The sequence below is a fragment of the Mus musculus genome, chromosome 10, assembly GCF_000001635.26.
Source record: "Mus musculus strain C57BL/6J chromosome 10, GRCm38.p6 C57BL/6J".
Lineage (NCBI taxonomy): Eukaryota > Metazoa > Chordata > Mammalia > Rodentia > Muridae > Mus > Mus musculus.
In genome coordinates this window covers 33,534,675-33,558,938 of record NC_000076.6, presented here as the reverse complement: position 1 = coordinate 33,558,938, position 24,264 = coordinate 33,534,675, and the positions used below count along the sequence as shown (strand labels likewise).

General features: G+C 36.6%; 1 protein-coding gene across 3 annotated transcripts in view; it reads left to right on the top strand.

Annotated features, from left to right (window-relative positions):
* The window catches only part of Clvs2 (clavesin 2), a 112,399-nt gene that overhangs the window by 65,746 nt on the left and 22,389 nt on the right, over positions 1 to 24,264 (top strand). For all 3 annotated transcript variants that reach the window (NM_001359139.1, NM_175448.4, XM_030245010.1), the window contains one exon: positions 15,447 to 15,557. In NM_001359139.1, coding sequence (NP_001346068.1) covers positions 15,447 to 15,557 — 111 coding nt within the window. The remainder of the gene's footprint in view (positions 1 to 15,446; positions 15,558 to 24,264) is intronic.

The following is a 24,264-nucleotide window of genomic DNA, read 5'->3' as shown; positions in this document are numbered from 1 at the left end:
CATTTAAATATTCTGCAAATTAGATATTTACATTGTGATTCATAACAGTAGTAAAATTACAGATATGAAGTAGCAAAAAAATAATTTTATGATTTGGAGTCTCCACAATATGAGGAACTATGTTAAAGGGTTACAGCATTAAGAATGTTGAAAACCACTAATCTACATGGAGAATGGATGTTAACTCTGAAGAAACACTGCCTTTTTTTAGTTTAGTGCTTGTTACCTCTGAATGATTTTAGGAGACCAAAGAGATCAACCATGAAAGCTCTGCCAATGCTCTTGAGAAAGGATGCAAAGTTTATCACTAACACATGTGTTGTCTTGCCATGCTCACTGTCTCCCCTTAGTATCACTTTCCCCTCTTCATTTATATAGACTTTTAAGGGGGCTGTTAATAAAGTTTGTAAATTTAGGTTTTTTTCTTGTTCAGCACTGTCTGTGCCTGATCTTAGATTTTTATCTCTGGCCCTTTGCAGCTATTATAAGAGATTGGGTTCTTGAATTCACTGAGTAATGTTTAATCTTCAGTGAAATCCCAGTTTCCCAAGAACATTTTCTAATGTTCTGTTTAATGTTCTCAATGCTTTGGCAGTGTGAGGCACGAATGAGTCATTCTAGAGTAATGCTTTCTGCTAACATTATGTTGTTCAGACTCCTATGTGATTGCTTGCTCGGTGAAGCATAAAGGTCAGCTTGACCTTTGGCTACATTTTCTCCAGATCTGTTTCTCTTTGCCATTCTCCACAACTGTAAATCAGTCCTGAAGTCTAGCTCTTATTGGACTGATATGAGCTCTGAGCAGATTCGTATGAAAGCACTTGTTTCTTCTGTGGCAACATCTGAGGCCCAAACTAAATAAAGTAAGTCCCAGGGTCTGAAAAACTATCAGCTAGCTTTAGGATGGAGATCAAACAATTTTGCAAGAACAATCACAATTGATTTGTCACTGAGTTGTCATTGAGTTGTTCATAGACTGGAAGAAAGGTATGTTGCTATTCTGTGAATGTCCTTTGTGAGGGTAACTGGTCCCATAAGAAAATGCTAATCTGGAATCAAGCTCTCATCTCTCCTAAACGAGGTAGAAATGTGGGGAGGTTAGTTAAAATGCAAAATGATTCACTTATGCAAGATGAGTCTGCTCTAGGGATCAATCATATAGGGTGACCAAAGTAAATAATGCCATAGTACTTTAAGTATGCTTAAAATTTCCTAGGGGAGGAGACTTAAGTGCTCTTCACACACAGACACACACATGCATACACACACACACATGCACATACACACACACATGCACATACACACACACACACAAACACTATGGGAGATGATGATATGTTAATTAGATTTATTATTTTCTCACGTTATATATATATATCAAATCACTAAACTGTGTCATATATATAGATACAATTCTAATTATCAGTTTACGTGTTCGATAAAGCTAAAGAGAAAAAAAGTATGATCCTTTATATGTTCTTTCCTTTCAGAAGATTGTAAGGGGTAAAGCTTCAAGTTTTGCCTCTAAAGAATCTAATAATGCACTGAATGTATTCCTATAGGGCATATGTAACGAATCACACTGGCCTCCCTAAGAAAGGTACTTGACCTTATTTTTCTTCCTCTCATACTTGACTTAGTACTATAGTATTAAGTAAGGTATATATATATATATATATATACACACACACATATATATATATATATATATATATATATATATATATGCCTAAAAGGGCATTTAACTAAGCGGAATTATGCAGCACTATGGATCGAATGAATAATGCTTTCCCATAACCTTACAATTTGCCTGCTTGGCCACATAGTAGCCCTGCTTTGTAAAGCTGTGAAATCAGGAAGTGAGTGGAGATGTGCTTTTGGGGATACACTATCCCATGATGTTTCTGATGTATTCTCTGTTTTATACCCAAACAATGTGGACAGCAGTCTCATGACCTGTGTTCCATTGCCATGATGCTCTGTATAAGTACATGGCAATCATGCATTGAACTCTCTGAAAAATAAGCAGAAATAAATCCTTAGTCTTTTAATTTCTTCCTCTCAGGTATGAACTTAAAAATCAATAAAGACCTGAGGAAGACAACTATGATCCATCACCCATATTTTATAGTCACTTTTTATAATAGCTATTTTTATTCTGATTTTTCTTAAAAAATTCTTGTTTTTGCCTTCCCAGAATTTTTTTTTCTAAGTTGTCTGGTTGTTCTCTGTAACTCTCACTTTGGATTGTTTATCACTTAACTCTTGCTTTAAATCTAAAAATCCTTGCTCAGTCAGTCTGCTGCTCCTCTGCTTCCAATATTTATATGTATGTATAAATATATTTTTATATATAACATATAAAATATATAAATATATATTAGATATTTTCTTTATTTACATTTCAAATTGTATTATTATTTTACATTTTATATATATATCAACTCACTAAATTGTATCATTCATATATATACATATATATATATATACACACACATATATATATATATATATATATATATATATATCTTTCCTAGTTTCCCCTCTGAAAATCCCCTACCCCTCCCCCCTCTCCCTGCTCCCCAACCCACCCACTCACATTCCCAGTCCTGGCATTCCCCTACACTGGGGCATAGAACCTTCACAAGACCTAGGGCCTCTCCTCACACTGATGACTGACTAGGCCATCCTCTGCTACATATATAGCTAGAGCTACAAGTTCCACCATGTGTTTTCTTTGATTGGTGGTTTAGATTCAAGAAGCTCTGGGGGTACTGATTAGTTCATATTTATGTTCCTCCTATGGGGCTTCAGACTTCTTCAGCTCCTTGAGTACTTTCTTTAGCTCCTTCATTGAGGACCTTGTGCTCTGTCCAATGGATTGCTGTGAGCATCTACTTCTGTATTTTCCAGGCACTGGCAGAAACTCTCAGGAGACAGCTATGTCAGGCTCCTATCTGCAGGCTCTTGGCATTTGCCACAGTGTCTGGGTTTGGTGGTTGTTTATGGGATGGGTCCCCAAGTGGTGCAGTCTCTGGATGGTTGCTCCTTCAGTCTCTGCTCCACTCAAGAATCAACAAATGGGGCCTCATAAAATTGAAAAGCTTCTGTAAGTCAAAGGATACTGTCAATAACATCAAAAGGCAACCAACAGATTGGGAAAAGATCTTTACCAATCCTAAAACTGTTAGGGGGCTAATATCCAATATATAAAAAGAACTCAAAAAGTTGGACTCCAGAAAACCAAATAACCCTATTAAAAATGGGGTACAGAGGTAAACAAAGAATTCTCAACTGAGGAATACTGAATGGCAGAGAAGCACTTAAAAAATGTTCAACATCCTTAATCATTAGGGAAATGCAAATCCAAAGAACCCTGAGATTCCACCTCACTCCAGTCAGAATGGCTAAGATAAAAACTCAGGTGACAGCAGATGCTGGCGAAGATGTGGAGATAGAGGAACACTCCTCCATTGTTGGTGGGATTGCAAGCTGGTACAACCACTCTGGAAATCAGTTTGGTGGTTCCTCAGAAAATTGGACATAGTTCTATGGGAAGATCCAGCAATACTATTCCTGGGCATACACCCAGAAAATTCTTCAACATGTAATAAGGACACATGCTCCTCTATGTTCATAGCAGCCTTATTTATAATAGCCAGAAGCTGGAAAGAACCCATATGTCCCTAAACACAGGAATGGATGCAGAAAATGTGGTACATTTACACAATGGAATACTACTCAGCTATTCAAAACAATGAATTTATGACATTCTCAGACATATGGATGGAATCTGGAGGATATCATCTTGAGTGAGGTAACACAATCATAAAAGAACACACATGATATGTACTCACTGATAAGTGGATATTAGCCCAGAAGCTCAGAATCCTTTTTAGAAGGGGGGAACAAAAAACCCATGGAAGGAGTTACAGAGACAAAATTCAGAGCAGAGACTGAAGGAACAGCCATCCAGAGACTGCCCCACTTGGGGACCAATCCAATTATTTTTTGCTTATACTGTTTCTTGTATCCATTTTTCTACTTTTACTGTCTTAAAGCATCCTCAGCATCATTGAAATGATGAATTTATTCTTCACTTCTGCAACTATTTTGTTTCTTTTAAGATATTTCTGGAGTTGTGAATTGGATAAGTGGTTACAGTTCTTGCATTGTCACATCAACAATTATATATAACAGTCTATTAATAATTAATAATTTTGCATCATTGGAACCAATCCAAAGCTTTCTAGTCAAGCACAGAGTGTAACAAGATGATACTTTAGTTAGGTATTCTAGTTAGTATTAGTTGTCAACCTGAAATAGTCTAGAATCATCTGAGAAGAAAACTTTGAATGTTTAACTGCCTAGATCAGATAGGATTGGTGTTAATTGTGGATTCACTTTGGATCTTATGATTATTACTTGATGCAGGAAGGACCATATTAATGTGTTTAGGCAGAATCAATCTTAGATAGATGGTCCTGGGATGTATAAGAAAGCTGTTGAGCTGTTGAGACAGCCAGAGAAACCAGTAAGTAATTCCTGCAGGGTTCCTGCCTTGAGTTCTTGTCTTGACTTCCCTAAGTGATACATTTTAAAGATGCCTTTTAAAATATAAAGAAAAGCTAACTGCATACGGATAAGCCCTGTGGATTGTAGCAATGCCTGGGTTTGGTGGTTTATTCTAGTGAAATAACACAATCCTAAATTTGTACAACAGGTCAATAGGACTACACAGCTTAGATTTTTGCAAACTTCCTGTGGGCCTATGCCAATTTTAAAATCAAAATAAAAAGTCAGTGAGTCAATGAAAGATCAATGTTTATTTGAAACATTGAAATAAAGAGTGAGATAGCTTTGTGCCAATATACCCAGGCACTTTGTGAGTAAGGAAAATGTTTATTTTCGACTTTGAAGAGTACCATGGTGGTTTTAATGAGAATGACTGTTGGAACTGATAGGAAAGATTAGGAATTGTGGCCTTTCTGGAGATGTGTCAGTGGACCAGGTTTTAAGGTTTCGAAAGAATCATGCCATCCTGAGTTTCTTTTTCTCTGCCTTCTTTTTATGACTCAAGATATGAACCCATAGCAACTGCTCCAGTGTCATGCCTTACTGCATACTTCTGTGCTTCTCACCTTAAGTGTTACAACCCCCAAAGCTCTTCTATAAGTTGTTTTGATTATGGTGTCTTGTCACAGCAACAGAGAAAGTAAATAACATACTGTACAATTACAATCAGGAAACAATTTCATTTTGCATCATTAACAATAGGAATATGATTTTTGTTATTGTTGTGTTTCCAGTCAAATCTATATATTAGGGAAAATGTTAAATGAAAGAAAATTCTTCAGAGTAAAAATCTGCCTATTTGTTAAATATTTAAGAAATTTGAACACTCCATTCCCAGTTGGTAAAATTAGTTGGCAATTAAGAACTGTGGCATTTCTGGAGGTGTGCCACTTGATACAGGTTTTGAGGTTTCAAAGGAGTCATGATATTCTGAGTTTCTTTGTTCCTAAGAACTTTTTACATATGTACAATGGAAATATGGTTACATCCACTTCCTTGTTTTCTCCTCCAATTCTACCCATTCCTTTAACATATTTTCTTACCAAGCTCTGTTTTCTTATTTGTTAATAACCCATTACGTAAAATTAGTGTTGCATGTCTAATGTACAAAGAGAAAGGAAAAAGTAATTTGTTATTGTACTTCACAAAGTTAACTAAGCTACTTTCAGGTTTATTTTTCAAGTGTTTTCTACTCTTCTTAAAAATAAGTTATTTTTTGATTTATTGGCTCCATTTTGCAGTTAGGAAATGATAGAAAATACTATTCAGTGATTTTTGACTCCAAATACATTATTAATTTATTATTTCTTTCATTTAAGTAAATTAAAATTGACTACAACATGTTACTAGTTACCAAATATAAAAGTGAAGTAAACATAGTTGTGCATTGAATTTTGCTTTGGTTATTGTGTTTCTTTTTTAAATGTAACTTTATTTGTAATTAATTTTTTACACCCCCTGCTCCTCCCCATCCACCCTCAGACTGTTCCACATCCCACAACACCCCCATCTCCATGTGGATGCCCCCACTACCCAGCCTACCTGACCTCTAAACTCCCTGAGGCCTCCAGTCTCTTGAGGGTAGGTGGTTCATCTCTGAGTGAACACAGACCTGGAAGGTCTCTACTGTATGTGTGTTAGGGGCCTCATATCAGCTGGTGTATGCTGTCTGTTTAGTGGTCCAGTGTTTGAAAGATCTCTGGGGACCAGATTAATTAAGACTACAGAATTGACCTTCTCCTCAGCTTCTTTCAGCCTTCCCTAATTCAACAACAAGGGTCAGCTGCTTCTGTCCAGTGGTTGGGTGCAAATAACTTCATGTGACTATTTCAGCTGCTTGTTGGGTCTTTTGGAGGGCAGTCATGATGGGTTCCTTTTTGTGAGTAACAGTGTCAGGTCTTTGGACCTCCTCTTGAAATGATCCCACTTTAGGCCTGTTGCTGGACCTTCTTTTCCTCAGGGTCCTCTCTATTTCCTTTCCTGTAATTCCTTCAGACAGGAACAATTATGGGTCAGAGATGTGACTGCAGGATAGCAACCCAATCCCTCACTTGATGTCCTGTCTTCCTGCTGGAGATGGGCTCTATAAGTTTCCTCTCCCTACTGTCAGGCATTTCATCAAAGGTCCTCCCTATGAGTCCTGGGAGTATCTCATCTCCCAGGTCTCTGGTGCATTCTGGGGGGTCTCCCCAATCTCCTATTTCCTGAGGTTGCCTGTTTACATTCTTTTGCTGGCCCCCAGGGCTTCAATCCTTTTTCCTCACCCAGTACCAAATCAGGTTCCCTTCTACTCCACACTGTCTCCCCATGTTTACATTCCCTCCACAAGTCCCTCCTTCCCTCCCACCCCATTTGTGATTGCTTTCTTCTCTCTCCCAAGTGGGACTGAGGCATTCTCACTTGGGCACTTCAGCTTGTTGAGCCTTTTGAATTCTATGAACTGTATCTTCTGTATTCTGTATGGATTTTTTTCCTTCCTTCCTTCCTTCCTTCCTTCCTTCCTTCCTTCCTTCCTTTCTTCCTTCCTTCTTTCCTTAACTTTTTTGTGGCTAATATTCACTTATTAGGGAAAACATACCATGCATGTCCTTTTGGGTCTGAGTTATCTCATTCAGGATATTTTCTAGTTCCATCCATTTGTCTACAAAAGTCAGGATGTCCCCATTCTTAATAGCTGAGTAGTACTCCATTGTGTAAATGAACCACATTTTCTGTATCCATTCTTCTGTCGTGGGACATCTAGGTTGTTTCCAGCTTCTGGTTATCACAAATAAGGCCACTATGATTGATTACAATATGTTACTAGTACCAAATATAAAAGTCAAGTAAACATTGTTGTGCATAGAATTTTGATTCAGTTATGTTTCTTATAATTGATGACAGGAAGTTAAGTGGGAGAACATGAACAATAATCTTTTAAATTTCTTTCAAGAGTGTTTTATGTACCTTTAACAGACATGACAATTCCTATTTTCCAATCCCTATTCAGAAAAAAACTGTTTCTAGTTTCACATGTGTGTTCTGGGATAACTATTTATGAAAATCTGTCTGGTTTTATTATAATTCAATGATTTTAGTTCTTCTAGGATACTTTGTTACGTGACTCCCCTTTTGGAAAGTTTGGATGTGGAATCCGCAGTTCTGGATACACATTATTTCATGTAATTTAAAAGTCAAGTAGGTGACCTGTGGGTCAGTGTATGAGTAAGGCATTCTTGCTGCCAGCTGGTATGTGGATAGAAGTTACTAGTCTTAATAAGAGCCTGACTTAGCAATCTGTTGGTGTGACTTTTGTTGGAAGGAAGGTAATTTTATTGTGTGTGTTCTCATCTTCTGTGAGGTTTCACTGATTGTGATGTCTAGTGGATTGTGAGCACATATGGCAACAGTTTCTGTCATGTTCTCAGGGCTTTCTCAATATCTGATTGCATCAGGCACATACTAGCAGTCATGACAACTGACTCCATGCTTCATGTTGGGGATGCTGGTTTGGGTTCAATGTATAATTAGTCTCCCTTGACAGAGGAACAGCTGAGAGAACACCATGCCTGTTTTGCACATAAAAGAGGCTCATTCAGTTGTTGGATGACTCAGTATGTTACAAGTGAGCTATTTGCATTAGCTATCTTTTTTTAAAAAGTAGATTTATTATTATAACTGATAAGCCAAGTGTGTTACATGTTATTTTATTACATATGTATTCAAACTAGAGCAAGAGAAAGGAAAATACAAAGATTAACCATAGTGCTATTTTCCATAAATAGTAAACATACCACTTCTCCTTACAAGTGATAATTTGGTGATGAAAGGTGAGAAATTTAAACAACTCAACTATTTTTCATGTTTAAAAAACAAGATAAAAAATGGAAATGATAGCATGCATTATGATACAGTCTTTTTATGACAGGACATAAAAAGACCCTTAATTAACATGGTTCAGTAGAAATGAGTCTTGGATAAGAGGAATGTCATGCCCTGTTCTCTCTGGGTCTGAAAGTTTCATGACCTAGAGCATCCCTGACAATCATTAGGACTGAGTGAATTGAGAATACAAAACAAAACAACAAACAAACATAAAACCCCAAACTCATCTTGCCTAATAAAGAAATGTTGATTGTATTTAACAAAACAATGTGGTCAAATTCTACTACCTTCCAAATATTGTGTGATACTTGGTCTCCTTATGGTACATATCCATGACAATTGAAGGATATCCTCCAGAAGTTTCACTGTTATAACAATTTTACTAATAGTGTACAGTGGGAAAATTTAAAATTTTAAATATGCCAGAAGGGATGAGTATATAGTTAAGCACAGTATGCATTTGGTGAGAAGTACATACTGACATGTATTTATGACAGGCAATCAAAACAATAGCTGAAACTTTGTTCTAAGACAAATATAGGGGCAAACCATGAAAATCAGTCCTCTGATTCAAACTTGTATCTCAAATGTTATCTATGTATTTGTGTGAATTTGAGTTAACATTTTTTATTAGATATTTTCTTTATAACATTTCAAATATAATCCCCTTTCCTAGTTTCCCCTCCAAAAGTCCCCTATACCATCCCCACTTCCCTTGCTCCCCAAACCACCCACTCCCATTTCTGGTCCTGGCATTTCCCTATACTGGGGCATAGGGCTTTCACAGGACCAAGGGCCTCTCCTCCCATTGATGACCGAGTAGGCCATCCAATGCTACATGTATAGTTAGAACCACAAGTTCCACCATGTGTTTTCTTTGATTGGTGGTATAGTTCCAAGGAGTTCTGGGGGGTACTAGTAGTACAGCTTGAGGTCAGGCATGGTGATTCTATCAGAGGTTCTTTTATTGTTGAGAATAGTGTTTTGCCATCCTAGGTTTTTTGTTATTCCATATGAATTTGCAAATTGCCCTTTCTAACTCAGTGAAGAATTGAGCTGGAATTTTGATGGGGATTGCATTGAATCTGTATATTGCTTTTTAGCAAGATAGCCATGTTTACTATATTAATCTTGCCAATCCATGAGCATGGGAGATCTTTACATCTTCTGAGATCCTCTTTGATTTCTTTCTTCAGAGACTTGAAATTCTTATCATATGGATCTTTCACTTGCTTAGTTAGAGTCACACCAATGTATTTTATATTATTTGTGACTATTGTGAAGGTTGTTCTACCCCTAAATTATTTCTCAGCCTGATTATCTTTTGTGTAGAGGAAGGCCACTGATTTGAGTTAATTTTTATATCCAGCTACTTTGCTGAAGTTATTTATCAGGTTTCAGAATTCTCTGGTGGATCCATATCTTGCTTTTCTGGTGTGACCGGGGTGCGTGGCAATGTTGTATCCAGGACTTGCTATGGTGGGAGAATTTGGCTCTGATGATGCCAAGTAACCTTGGTTTCTGTTGCTTCTGTTCTTATGCTTGCCTCCTGCCATCTGATTATCTCAAGTGCTTACTATCCTCAATATATCTGATTAGAGCCTGTCCTTCCTATACTCCCAGTTCATTCAGGACTCCTCAGAGTCCAGCTTTCTTTGTGATCCTGTGATTTTGCGCTCTAATGAACCGGAGATTCTGGGTGTGTCAGAGTTCTTGGCAGTCAAGTTTTCTCTGAGACCCTGAGATCCTGGTGTGATCAAGCTTCTGTTATCCTGGGATCCTGGAATGTTAAGATCCTGTGCATGTTACAGCGCCTGAAAGTGGTGTCTCCTCTGGGGACTGTAGGGCTGTCTGGTGTGTTTGAAACCAAGGTATACCAGCACTGATCACAAGGATCCCAAGCCACTGGTCAGGCAGGGCTCCCGTGTCCTTGCTCCTGTTGTCACAGGCCTGTCACGATTGGTTTGGAACAGATGTTATGTTCCACTCACCAGTGATCCTAGGATCACGTGGTAAGTCCTCTGGGGCCTGTGGACAGGCTGCCGAATTAGTGCCCAAGGTGATCCTGAGCTGGCGTCGACTGGAAGGGACTTGAGCCCCTGGTCAGGTAGGTTTCCTGTATCCCTGCTGCTGGCACAGGACCATCACGATTGTTTTTGAACAGATGTTGTGTTCCACTCACCAGTGATCCTAAGATTGCCTTGAGTTACCATTTACACAGCTGGAAAGCAAAATCATTTCAAACTACACTGATATTTCATAACTTAAAAATCCAAAACCAAATTCTACTTAAAATCTCACATAAAAACCAAAATCCAAGTTGGTCTTTTCTTACCAATTTTTTTAAGTGATTCATTTAGGGCAAATCCCCATTACTTACTTTCTTTCTTTCTTTCTTTCTTTCTTTCTTTCTTTCTTTCTTTCTTTCTTTCTTTCTTTCTTTCTTTCTTTCTTTCTTTTTTCTTTTAAAAAAATTATTTTTCTAGATGTAAGCATTTGTTCCATTTGTTGAATTCACAAAAATATCTTAGAAAACATAATGATAGAGTGCAAGTGCACTATCTTGATGCTCAGAGCATAATGAAAATAATATGAATGTAAGAGCCTTATAATGAGAGACTAATATGATGATATGAACATTTGTCAATAAAATAAAAATATTTATGAACAGAACGTGATATTGCAATAATTAACTTAATGCCAGACCTAGCTGTATGCTGAAGGGATACTGAACTGAATGAAGTTGGGTATATCAACATCCCACTATTTCTTGAACAAATGATGTGAGCTTCTACCCTGCACCATTCTTCTTGACACTCCACCACCAAAACACTCTGCTTCTAGATGTTTCCATGGCTAATGCTCTCATCTCCCTGAAGTGTTTGCACAGCTGTTACTCTTTTTCAAGACTCTTCTTAGTAATGTGACCTGCTGTCTTTCTAACACAACCAGAACCACTTAGTATGTGCCTATTTTTAAAATCTCATTTGTTATGTTTTCTCCTTATTTTACTACTTCTTAAATTGCACATTTTATTTATTTATATTTCAAATATTATCCCCTTTCTTAGTTTCCCCTCTGGTGAAACCCCCATCCCATCCCACCTCCCCCTGCTTCTTTGAGGGTGTTCTCTTACCCACCTACCCACTTGCACCTCACTGCTCTGGCATTCCCATACACTGGGGCATTGAGTCTTCACAGAACCAAGGGACCTTTCTTAAGACACACAATAAAGACATAGGTTTTTTAGATGAATGATAAGCATATAAATATGTGGCTTGCATACATTTTGTAACAGGGATTGGTATTAGAGAAAAAAGATTTGCTATATGCTTAGTTAGAAATGCAGTGCCACTTTGGAGGTTGACTTGATTCTTGTAAAAGGAATTTAATTCTTCATTGAGATAAGTCAATTACCATATACTATAATATGGTCATAGTATTCATTGTTGATACTGCACTACAGTGACACTGAATATATGAGGCCACCCTCAAATATAGTGAACCTCAGGACTAATGCTATGTGACTCTCTCTCTCTCTCTCTCTCTCTCTCTCTCTCTCTCTCTATATATATATATATATATATATATATATATATATACATACATATACATGCATACATATATATATGTATAAACTTTTTTGTATTGTAAACAGTGTATTGTCTTATGCTGTCTATGTGTTTTAATTAGGTATTATTTACTCTTCTCTGTGATAAATTACAAAGTGTTAAGTAGCCTTATTATAGAATATATGATTTATTATTTCTCCTACAGATGAGAACAATCTTTTTACTTATTGCTGCACAATTGTTTCTATATAATGCTCTGCATCTAACCAAGTTCATTGTTTGTCTGCTTTGGTAGCATGACACGTTAAGGAGCAGTTAGCAGTTACAAGAAAGGAGATGAAGCTGTAGTAAGAGTACAGCTGTAATCAGAATTCCCATATATATGTCCTATGAGGATCAATCCCTTTGTTTTCCAACCCATTATTTGCATCCATTAATGATTACTAATTATAAGACTGGCACAGAAAAAGACATTCCTATTAGCTGGAAATGGACTAGTTTCTTGATAGTATCTTTTCAGTTTGGCAGAACACATAGACACTGGAATGTTTGTGCTAAAACCAGGTTGTGGAAGTGAGTGGACAACTTGTCTGAATTCTCTGTCCAGAAACAATGATGTGGATTGTGAACAATTACCAATTTGAGTTCTTTCAGGAATCTGACATTTCAGCAGATGAGATATACTTAGTATAATCTATAAAATATGGGTTTAGTATTTTCCATACTATCCCAAAATGATAGATCCATAAGATGTATTAAGGGAAGCAATATGGTTAGCATGTCAAAGCACAGAAATTGTGGTAGGTTTAAACACAGTGGAAGAGGACTACTAGAGAGGCTGGAGGAGAACCAGATATACCAACTTCTATAGTAATTATGTGTACTTCCTACATTATGGTACAGAAGATAATATTATGTGTGTGGTATATACATGGCTATTATGAATAACTATTATTACAGCTCTCTTCTTTATATAGAACTTCTTTATAGAGTTCTATGTCATATGTACAATGCTTAATTTAATAAGATTTGAAACATAGACGAAGATATTTATAACAGTCCTTTTGTTTTTAAATGCTGAGAACATGAATGGTGCTTTAAATAGTATTTTAAAAATAGTCTATTCTAAAAACATCCATCATATTTATAACAAAAGGATCATAATGAAGCAATGATTTGTATCCTAGTAAAAGTTTAAGAGTAGATGTATGAACCAGGCATGTTGGTACATGCCTATAATATCTCGATGGGAGAGTGATGAAAGATTGCAAGTTCAAAGTCTCCCTGGAATATGGAGTGAGTTCAATAGGTAATTTAGACAGACTTTGCCTCAAAATTAATGACAAAAGTAGTGAGTGTGAGTTGGGGAGACATGTAGAATGTATCGAAGGGAGGAAAGGAAGGAGAAAAAATGTTGTAAAACTATTTAATAAAAAATTTAAAATAAGGCTGCAGGGAAGTAGGTGAGTGCTAGAATGCTTGTCTACCTGGCACAATTCTGTATGTTCAATTCTCAGGTATATAAGAAGTAAACTATGAAATCTGTAATCCTGGGTATTGATTGCTAAAGTTTAAAATAATCTAGCAAAAAATATTTGTATGTGTATTGATTTTATTTCTACGAGATTTCTAAAATTATTAGGTTACATATAGTATACAAGCTATATAAAATAACTAGAATTGGCACCCAGTGCTGGAGGAAGGGCATTTAAATTGATTCAATCCCTCTTTCTGGTTTTGTAAGCATGAGAAGCATGCACTTTGGGAAGCAGAATCAATGATGAGAAAACTGCATCACCATACCCTTGAATGGGCAGGCAATGGGTGCCTTGAGAACTGCAATGTGGGATGTGGCAAACACAGAAAAGACATAAAAACAATGTGCATGGATGAGAGGAGATAAGTCAATTACCATATACTATAATATGGTCATATTGTTGATACTGCACTACAGTGACACTGAATATATGGGGCCACCCTCAAATATAGTGAGCCTCAGAACTAATGCTATGTGACTCTCTCTCTCTTTATATATATATAAAGACACACATATAAACTTTTTTGCATTATAAACAGCTTATTGTCTTATGCTGGTACATATTTTAGATCAGAAAATCCTACTCAGAAACTTTAAGTTAAAAACAACAATAACATTAGATTTCACCCTCATTGTGACCTTTACCTCTCCTTTGCTCCTACTTATGTTCTGAAGACAGGAAAAATATCAATTATGGTGCTACTTGAAAGACAGGTAAGTATAGTTAAAGAAGTTATTTTGTTGCTTTTCCTCATCTGTTTATGAATGATATTGATTCATTTGGAGTTTCAATGTAGCAGAAGACAGGAACCTAGTCCTTTGGAAGAGAATCCTCAGCATATTCAACCAGGTGTCAAGTTTGTGAGTAACCTGAGTTAGGAATCCCATTACCCTAGGCACTAGGACAAACTTAGGCATAGTAGACCTCTTGGCATCCCTCTGGGCTCAGACCTACCCCAGGGATGTTTTGCCGAGAACTGGGCTTTGCTAGAGTTCCACTTTCCTCCCTTTGAGTGAGCTCAGAGTGCTTTTGATGTTCATTTAACCTACTCAAAGAATCCTGAAGTTTCCTGTACCATAACCCTGGGTTTTTATTTTGCTTACATGTGATTCCTTTTTAATATGTAAGGAAAGGTGAATGTTTATAATAAAGTGTAGAAATAACAGGAGGATAAAAAGGAATGAACCCAATTTATGCTTTAATTTAATTTTTAAATTTTAGTGTGATGAGGAGTACAAGCAATGTTATAGTTGTGGAGGTCAGAGGTCACATTATGGAAATTGCTTAGTTATTTCCAACAGGTTAATTCCTATGTTTGAACTCAGACTCTCAAATGCCCTTACTCATCCCACTGAGTCATCTTTTTGAGTTATTTATTTGTTTATTTATTTATTTATTTATTTATTGTGAGGTCAGAGGTAGATGGGTTCATCAGAGTGTAAATTTGGAAGTCAAAGTCAAATGTGCAACTTGCATTTCTCTCTTTATATTGGTGCCAGGGGTTGAACTTAAATCTTGAGGCTTATTATATTATTAAGTAATATGAATAAGAATGTATGTATACATAATTTAAATAAATCATTTTTTCTACATGGATCTAGTATTTAACACTTTTTCTAATATGTTTATTTACGGTGTTTCTGTGATAGTAATAAGTTAGAGTTTAGCAGGCTTAAAATACACAGTCTTAAAGATGATGAAGTTCTTTTCAGTAAACTGCTCTTTGGAAAGCTATGATTTACTGTACACTGTTTTAATGTCTGATGAGAGTCTTACGGTGGCAAGACTTGGTCCTTTTCTTTAGCATATGATTAACACATTTGAATGAAATGTAATAGTTCCTGAACCATCCAGTGTAGAAAAGCCTGTCCTAACATCTATGCCTTTCTTGTCCTAGGACAGCTTCCCAGCAAGATTTGGAGGAATTCATTTTGTCAATCAACCTTGGTATATCCATGCCCTGTACACTGTGATACGCCCATTCCTGAAAGAGAAGACTCGGAAAAGGGTACTTTGTGTTATTTTGTTTTGAAATCTGATCCCTGTCCCCATTCAATGATTTGTGATACATAGCTGTTTATTTAATGTCAGCCATAATAAAATTTCCTTTATCCTTTCATGTTAATATTCAGCATAGGAGACATTTTTAAATTCATAGAGAGCTCATGAGTTTTCTAAATTCTTAATGTTTCATGAATGGGATATTTGAAAACAAGTTTTTCCACTTTCTCACCAAATAATGAAATGTGAGTGTAAACCTCAAAAAACTCTGCTACGTTATTCTATTATTGTTGGTAATCTTAGTTTTCAAGTAAAGTCTAAATGTAAATCATTATTTTATTTACTGACAAACGAGTGCTTGTTTTATAATATTTATTAAAATGAAGTAGCTTTTGCAGACTCTGTTATATTTGTGTAATGACAAACATGATCAATAAGTATAATAATTATTTAAAATATTCAGTACTAGCACTATAGTACATAGTAAATTGAGTAGGCATTTTTATTGAACACAGAGTTTTAAAATGTATTTAATAGCACAGAATTTCATTTATCCATTTAACAGCTATGTAAAATAAATTTAAAACACTGTTCAACTATGTATTTAAGCATATATACATTATACACAATTCAAATGAGGGTAATCATATGTGTCCCCTATAAAAATGAGTGGTTCTTTGTGGAGAAAACATTCCAAATCTTTTTTTTTTTTTTTTTGTAGCTTAGGAAATACACACACACACACACACACACACACACACACACACTGTGACCTCTCATAAGCTGTAGTCATAGTCTTATTTTCCTTATCCATCTGTAAATTGGATAACTTGTACCCACATATCAACCTATTCCTAGTTCTTCTTTGCCAGGCTCTGATTACTGATTTTATGCTGAATTCTGAAAAGTAAATTTAGTAAGCATGCTCTCCTATTTCAAAACTGAGGAAGGAAGTATGAGAATTGATAAGCATCTTACTTCCTTGTAGAGCAGATGGGAAAATGTCAAGCCAGTATATGCCTTTAAAACCTCCAATTCTATTTACCTTTCTAACGCTATCATCATGAAACAACTAGTGACATTGTATACTAATTCTAAACCTATATGGATGAGAACAGCAATGTGAATTTCAGTGATTAAGCACTCCATATCTTCCAGTCTTGCAAAGTCCTCATTCTAAGCACGGAAGTGCAATACTTATGTGTTCACATCAAGTATTAGCCAGCAGAGGGTTGACAGTGTATGGATTTGTTAAAAATATCCCAGTCCTTCAGAAGAAAGAACTCTACAAACAACTATCATTTATACTGAATTATTTCTACCATTAAGTATGAATTTATGCATATTTTAGAATTCAAAAGTACATAGAACTGCTTCGCAAATGCACCTTCCAGCTTTGTTTAATGAAGTGACAATCAGGATATCCCAAACATCTGCTGGGAATTTTTGCACAAATTCCACTTGTGTGTGTTCACGCTTGCCATGTGATGTTCTCAAGGCATTATGCTATTTTTAACACTTTCAACAATACTGTAGGGTAAGACTTTTTTTCTTTCCTTTTATAGGCAGAAAAGGAACCTTATAAGATCAAATAATTTGTTGTATATTGCTACTAGTAGATAGAACATCTTGAGGTTCAGCATTAAATGGGAAAAAAATAACAGAAAAGTGATAGAAAAGACACAAGTGTATTCAAGCTACTGAAGAAAAACAACGGAAGTAGAAAATCTGGAGAATTAACTATGGGGGAAGGTAGTAAGGGGCAAGATTGAAGAAAATAGGGTTCACTAGATGTTTTTCTTTTTCTTTTTTTTCTTTTTTTCTTTTTTTTTTTGATTTTTTTTTTTTTTTTTGAGACAGGGTTTCTCTGTGTAGCCCTGGCTGTCCTGGAGCTCACTCTGTAGACCAAGGCTAGCCCAGAACTCAGAAATTCGCCTGCCTCTGCCTCCCAAGTGCTGGGATTAAAGGCGTGTGCCACCACGCCCGGTTCACTAGATCTTATGTAGTTTAGGCCAGCATTGCAAGTGCTTGGGTGTTCAACCAGTGTCACTGTTACATGATATAACATGATCTTAATCTCTTAAATGCATTGCTAGCATGGGGCTTGGACATTTTCATGTAAAATGAAGAAAGATTAAATTCTGTTAATTTTTACTTATATAATGAATATGTATAGCAAAGGTATTTCATTCTTAATGGCATTAAAAGGAATACCTTGTCATAATATTACTCAAGCACATTACACAGCTGATGTTACAAACACATGTTCTGAAAATCTGCTGAAAGACAACCTAAGGAGTGTTGGTAATATTTTTCCATAGATTCAGGTGTGCAAGAGACTATAGTATGATTTCATTTTCTCAAAATAAGATAAATGTGAACATGACCAAAAGGTGAGGATTTCTGTGCTTGCTATTGTGAAGCCTGTTCTCATAATTTCATCAGTGCCTGGAATTTTCATATGAAACTCCCCATCCATCACATCCATATATTCAATGATATGTTAGTTCCTGGAGTTAAGGTCATTTCTTATTTTGCCCCTCACCACCAACCAAATAAATCCATTGTTGCTGATTCTGGAAAGCAGAGGCTAAGCTTCAATTCATTACCCCATTGCAGCCTTGGGTGAGCCTCCTCTTGAGTATACCATCTTCTCCCCCCGCCCCCCAGTCACATGGTATAGTTTCTTTAATGTCATAAGTGGCGCAGATAAATGAAAAAATTCGTAGATTTTGGAGTGATTCTTGGTGTTGTGAAGTGGAATAGTTAGTCTTTGTGAGGTTTATATTTTCTCTGTTCTAGGGGTAAGGCAGAACACATGGGCACAGATGCTTGTGGGTGGATCTCAGCTGGCGCCCTATTTCCTCAGTGAGAGTGGAATCAATGCCAGTGCTGAAAGTGATGTGGAGGGAGGAGGTGACAGTGACAGTGTTCCAGAATGTACTGCTCTAGAGATTGTTTTTAACCACAGCACCTTCATGACTTGATAGAAGATTATGATGTGGTATAATATATATGATTATTTCAAAATTATATAGATGATACAGTAAAGTATTTAGAAGCATATTTTCTAGGAAAGGTATTTCTGGTTAAAGAATATTGTTGTGATATATATATATATATAATGTATATATATATATGTATATATATATATATACATGATATATATATACACATACATACACACACACACACACATATATATATATATTTCAGTAAGAAGGCATTATGTTTCCAATTAACCAATTTACCATGGGGAAGATGGCATCTTCCACCACTATAGTAATGGTGGAAATTTGTTCTGTACACTTTGGCCAATGTTTGCATTATATCTATTTGTAATCTTCCATAATTGTAAAACATAATAGTGTACTGATGAATATTTCTTCTATTTCTGTTTACCTAATGATATGCATACATTTTTCTTTATATTAACTTCTGTGCATTCTAAAGGTACAGACAATAAAGATGAATGTGGTTAGCCTGTTCATCTTGACTCAAAAGTGTGAATTAAGTTACTTCTAAATTATACTCTTAAAATAAATGTTAAAGAAATTTGTGTATGATACCAATGATACTTTTTTCTTTTTTTTTTTTTTACGTATTTTCCTCAATTACATTTCCAATGCTATCCCAAAAGTCCCCACCCCTACTCCCCTACCCACCCATTCCCATTTTTGGGCCCTGGTGTTTCCCTGTACTGGGGCATATAAAGTTTGACTATCCAATGGGCCTCTCTTTCCAGTGATAGCTAACTAGGCCATCTTTTGATACATATGCAGCTAGAGACAAGAGCTCCGGGGTACTGGTTGGTTCATAATGTTGCACCTACAGGATTGCAGATCTCTTTAGTTCCTTGGATACTTTCTCTAGCTCCTTCATTGGGGGCCCTGTGATCCATCCCATAGTTGACTGTGAGCATCCACTTCTGTGTTTGTTAGGCCCCGGCCTAGTCTCACAAGAGACAGCTATATCATGGTCCTTGCATCAAACGCTTGCTAGTGTATGCAATGGTATCATCGTTTGGAGGCTAATTATGGGATGGATCCCTGGATATGGCAGTCTCTAGATGGTCCATCCTTTTGTCTCAGCTCCAAACTTTGTCTCTGTAACTCCTTCCATGGGTGTTTTGTTCCCAATCTAAGAAGGGGCAAAGTGTCCACACTTTGGTCTTCATTCTTCTTTAATTTCATGTGTTTTGCAAATTGTACCTTCTATCTCGCTATACTAAGTTTCTGGGCTAATATCCACTTATCAGTGAGTACATATCATTTGAGTTCTTTTGTGATCGTGTTACCTCACTCAGGATGATGCCCTCCAGGTATCATCCATTTGCCAAGGAATTTCATAAATTCATTCATTTAATAGCTGAGTAGTACTCCATTGTGTAAATGTACCACAATTTTTGTATTCCTTCCTCTGTTGAGGGGCATCTGGGTTCTTTCCAGCTTCTGGCTATTATAAATAAGGCTGCTATGAACATAGTGGAGCATGTGTCCTCCTTACCAGTTGGGACATCTTCTGGATATATGCCCAGGAGAGGTATTGTGGGATCGTCCGGTAGTACTATGTCCAATTTTCTGAGGAACCGCCAGAATGATTTCCAGAGTGGTTGTACAAACTTGCAATCCCACCAACAATGGAGGAGTGTTCCTCTTTCTCCACATCCTCGCCAGCATCTGCTGTCACCTGAATTTTTGATCTTAGTCATTCTGACTAGTGTGAGATGGAATCTCTGGGTTGTTTTGATTTGCATTTCTCTGATGATTAAGGATGATGAACATTTTTTCAGGTGCTTCTCAGCCATTCGGTATTCCTCGGGTGAGAAATCTTTGTTTAGCTCTGAGCCCCATCTTTTAAGGGGGTTATTTGATTTTCTGGAGTCCACCTTCTTGAGTTCTTTATATATATTGGATATTAGTCCCCTATCTGATTTAAGATAGGTAAAGATCCTTTCCAAATCTGTTGGTGGCCTTTTTGTCTTATTGACGATGTCTTTTGACTTGCAGAAGCTTTGCAGTTTCATGAGGTCCCATTTGTCAATCCTCAATCTTACAGCACAAGCCATTGCTGTTCTATTCAGGAATTTTTCCCCTGTGCCCATATCTTCGAGGCTTTTCCCCACTTTCTCCTCTATAAGTTTCAGTGTCTCTGGTTATATGTGGAGTTCCTTGGTCCACTTAGATTTGAGCTTAGTACAAGGAGATAAGAATGGATCAATTCACATTCTTCTACATGATAACCTCCAGTTGTGCCAGCACCATTTTTTAAAAAATGCTGTCTTTCTTCCATTGGATGGTTTTAGCTCCCTTGTCAAAGATCAAGTGACCATAAGTGTATGGGTTCCTTTCTGGGTCTTCACTTCTATTCCATTGGTCTACTTGTCTGTCACTATACAAGTACCATGCAGTTTTTATCACAATTGCTCTGTAGTAAAGCTTTAGGTCAGGCATCGTGATTCCACCAGGTACTTTTATCCTTGAGAAGAGTTTTTGCTATCCTAGGTTTTTTGTTATTCCAGATGAATTTGCAGATTGCTCTTTCTAATTCGTTGAAGAATTGAGTTGGAATTTTGATGGGGATTTCATTGAATCTGTAGATTGCTTTTGGCAAGATAGCCATTTTTACAATGTTGATCCTGCCAATCCAGAAGCATGGGAGATCTTTCCATCTTCTGAGATCTTCTTTAATTTCTTTCTTCAGAGACTTGAAGTTCTTACCATACAGATCTTTCACTTCCTTAGTTAGAGTCATGCCAAGATATTTTATACTATTTGTGACTATTGAGAAGGGTGTTGTTTCCCTAATTTCTTTCTCAGCCTGCTTATTCTTTGTGTAGAGAAAGGCCATTGACTTGTTTGAGTTAATTTTATATCCAGCTACTTCACTGAAGCTGTTTATCAGGTTTAGGAGTTCTCTGGTGGAATTTTTAGGGTCACTTATATATACTATCATATCATCTGCAAAAAGTGATATTTTGACTTCCTCTTTTCCAATTTGTATCCCCTTGATCTCCTTTTGTTGTCGAATTGCTCTGGCTAGGACTTCAAGTACTATGTTGAATAGGTAGGTAGAAAGTGGGCAGCCTTGTCTAGTCCCTGATTTTAGTGGGATTACTCCAAGCTTCTCACCATTTACTTTGTTGTTGGCTACTGGTTTGCTGTAGATTGCTTTTATCATGTTTAGGTATGGGCCTTGAATTCCTGATCTTTCCAAAACTTTTATCATGAATGGGTGTTGGATCTTGTCAAATGCTTTTTCCCCATCTAAGGAGATGATCATGTGGTTTTCGTCTTTGAGTTTGTTTATATAATGGATTACGTTGATGGATTTCTGTATATTAAATCATCCCTGCATCCCTTGAATAAAACCTACTTGGTAGGATGGATGATTGCTTTAATGTGTTCTTGGATTCCGTTAGCGAGAATTTTATTGAGTATTTTTGCATAGATATTCATAAGGGAAATTGGTCTGAAGTTCTCTATTTTTGTTGGATCTTTCTGTGGCTTAGGTATCAGAGTAATTGTGGCTTTATAGAATGAGTTGGATAGAGTTCCCTCTACTTCTATTTTATGAAATACTTTGTGCAGAACTGGAATTAGATCTTCTTTGAAGTTCTGGTAGAACTCTGCACTAAACCCATCTGGTCCTGGGCTTTTTTTGGCTGGGAGATTATTAATGACTGTTTCTATTTCTTTAGGGGAGATGGGACTATTTAGATCAATAACTTGATCCTGATTTAACTTTGTACCTGGTATCTGTCTAGAAATTTGTCCATTTCGTACAGGTTTTCCAGTTTTGTTGAGTATAGCCATTTGTAGAAAGAACTGATGGTGTTTTGGATTTCTTCAGGACCTGTTGTTGTGAATCCCTTTTCGTTTCTGATTTTGTTAATTAGGATGTTGTCCCTGTGCCCTCTAGTGAGTCTAGCTAAGGGTTTATCTATCTTGTTGATTTTCTCAAAGAAACAACTCCTTGTTTGGTTAATTCTTTGAATAGTTCTTCTTGTTTCCACTTGGTTGATTTCACCCCTGAGTTTGATTATTTCCTGCCATCTATTCCTCTTGGGTGAATTTGCTTCCTTTTTTTCCAGAGCTTTTAGATGTGTTGTCAAGTTGCTAACGTGTGCTCTCTCCTGTTTCTTTTTGGAGGTACTCAGAGCTATGAGTTTCCCTCTTAGAAATGCTTTCATTATGTCCCATAGGTTTGGGTATGTTGTGTCTTCATTTTCATTAAACTCTAAAAAGTCTTTAATTTCTTTCTTTATTCCTTCCTTGACCAAGGCATCATTGAGAAGAGTGTTGTTCAGTTTCCATGTGAATGTTGACTTTCCATTATTTATGTTTTTATTGAAGATCAGCCTTAGGCTATGGTGGTCTGATAGGATGCATGGGACAATTTCAATATTTTTGTATCTGTTGAGGCCTGTTTTGTGACCAATTATATATTCAATTTTGGAGAAGGTCCCATGAGGTGCTGAGAAGAAGGTATATCCTTTTGTTTTAGGATAAAATGTTCTGTAGATATCTGTCAGATCCATTTGTTTCATAAATTCTGTTAGTTTCACTGTGTCCCTGTTTAGTTTCTGTTTCCACGATCTGTCCATTGATGAAAGTGGTGTGTTGAAGTCTCCCACTATTATTGTGTGAGGTGCAATGTGTGCTTTGAGCTTTACTAAAGTTTCTTTAATGAATGTGGCTGGCCTTGCATTTGAAGCATACGTATTCAGAATTGATAGTTCCTCTTGGAGGATTTTACCTTTGATGAGTATGAAGTGTCCCTCCTTGTCTTTTTGGATAACTTTGGGTTGGAAGTTGATTTTATCCGATATTAGAATGGCTACTCCAGTTTGTTTCTTCAGACCATTTGCTTGGAAAATTGTTTTCCAGCCTTTCACTCTGAGGTAGTGTCTGTCTTTTTCCCTGAGATGGGTTTCCTGTAAGCAGCAGAATGTTGGGTCCTGTTTGTGTAGCCAGTCTGTTAGTCTATGTCTTTTTATTGGGGAATTGAGTCCATTGAATCCATTGATATTAAGAGATATTAAGGAAAAGTAATTGTTGCTTCCTTTTATTTTTGTTGTTAGAGTTGGCATTCTGTTCTTGTGGCTGTCTTCTTTTTGGTTTGTTGAGGGATTACTTTCTTGCTTTTTCTAGGGCGTGATTTCCGTCCTTGTATTGCTTCTTTTCTGTTATTATCCTTTGAAGGGCTGCATTCGTGGAAAAATAATGTGTGAATTTGTTTTTGTCGTGGAATACTTTGGTTTCTCCATCTATGGTAATTGAGAGTTTGTTCGGGTATAGTAGCCTGGGCTGGCATTTGTGTTCTCTTAGTGTCTATATAACATCTGTCCAGGCTCTTCTGGCTTTCATAGTCTCTGGTGAAAAGTCTGGTGTAATTCTGATAGGTCTGCCTTTATATGTTACTTGACCTTTCTTCCTTACTGCTTTTAATATTCTCTAATTTTAATATTCTCTAATGTTCTGATTATTATGTGTCGGGAGGAATTTCTTTTATGGTCCAGTATATTTGGAGTTCTGTAGGCTTCTTGTATGTTCATGGGCATGCTGTTCTTTAGGTTTGGGAAGTTTTCTTCTATAATTTTGTTCAAGATATTTGCTGGCCCTTTAAGTTGAAAATCTTCATTCTCATCAACTCCTATCATCAGTAGGTTTGGTCTTCTCATTGTGTCCTGGATTTCTTGGATGTTTTGAGTT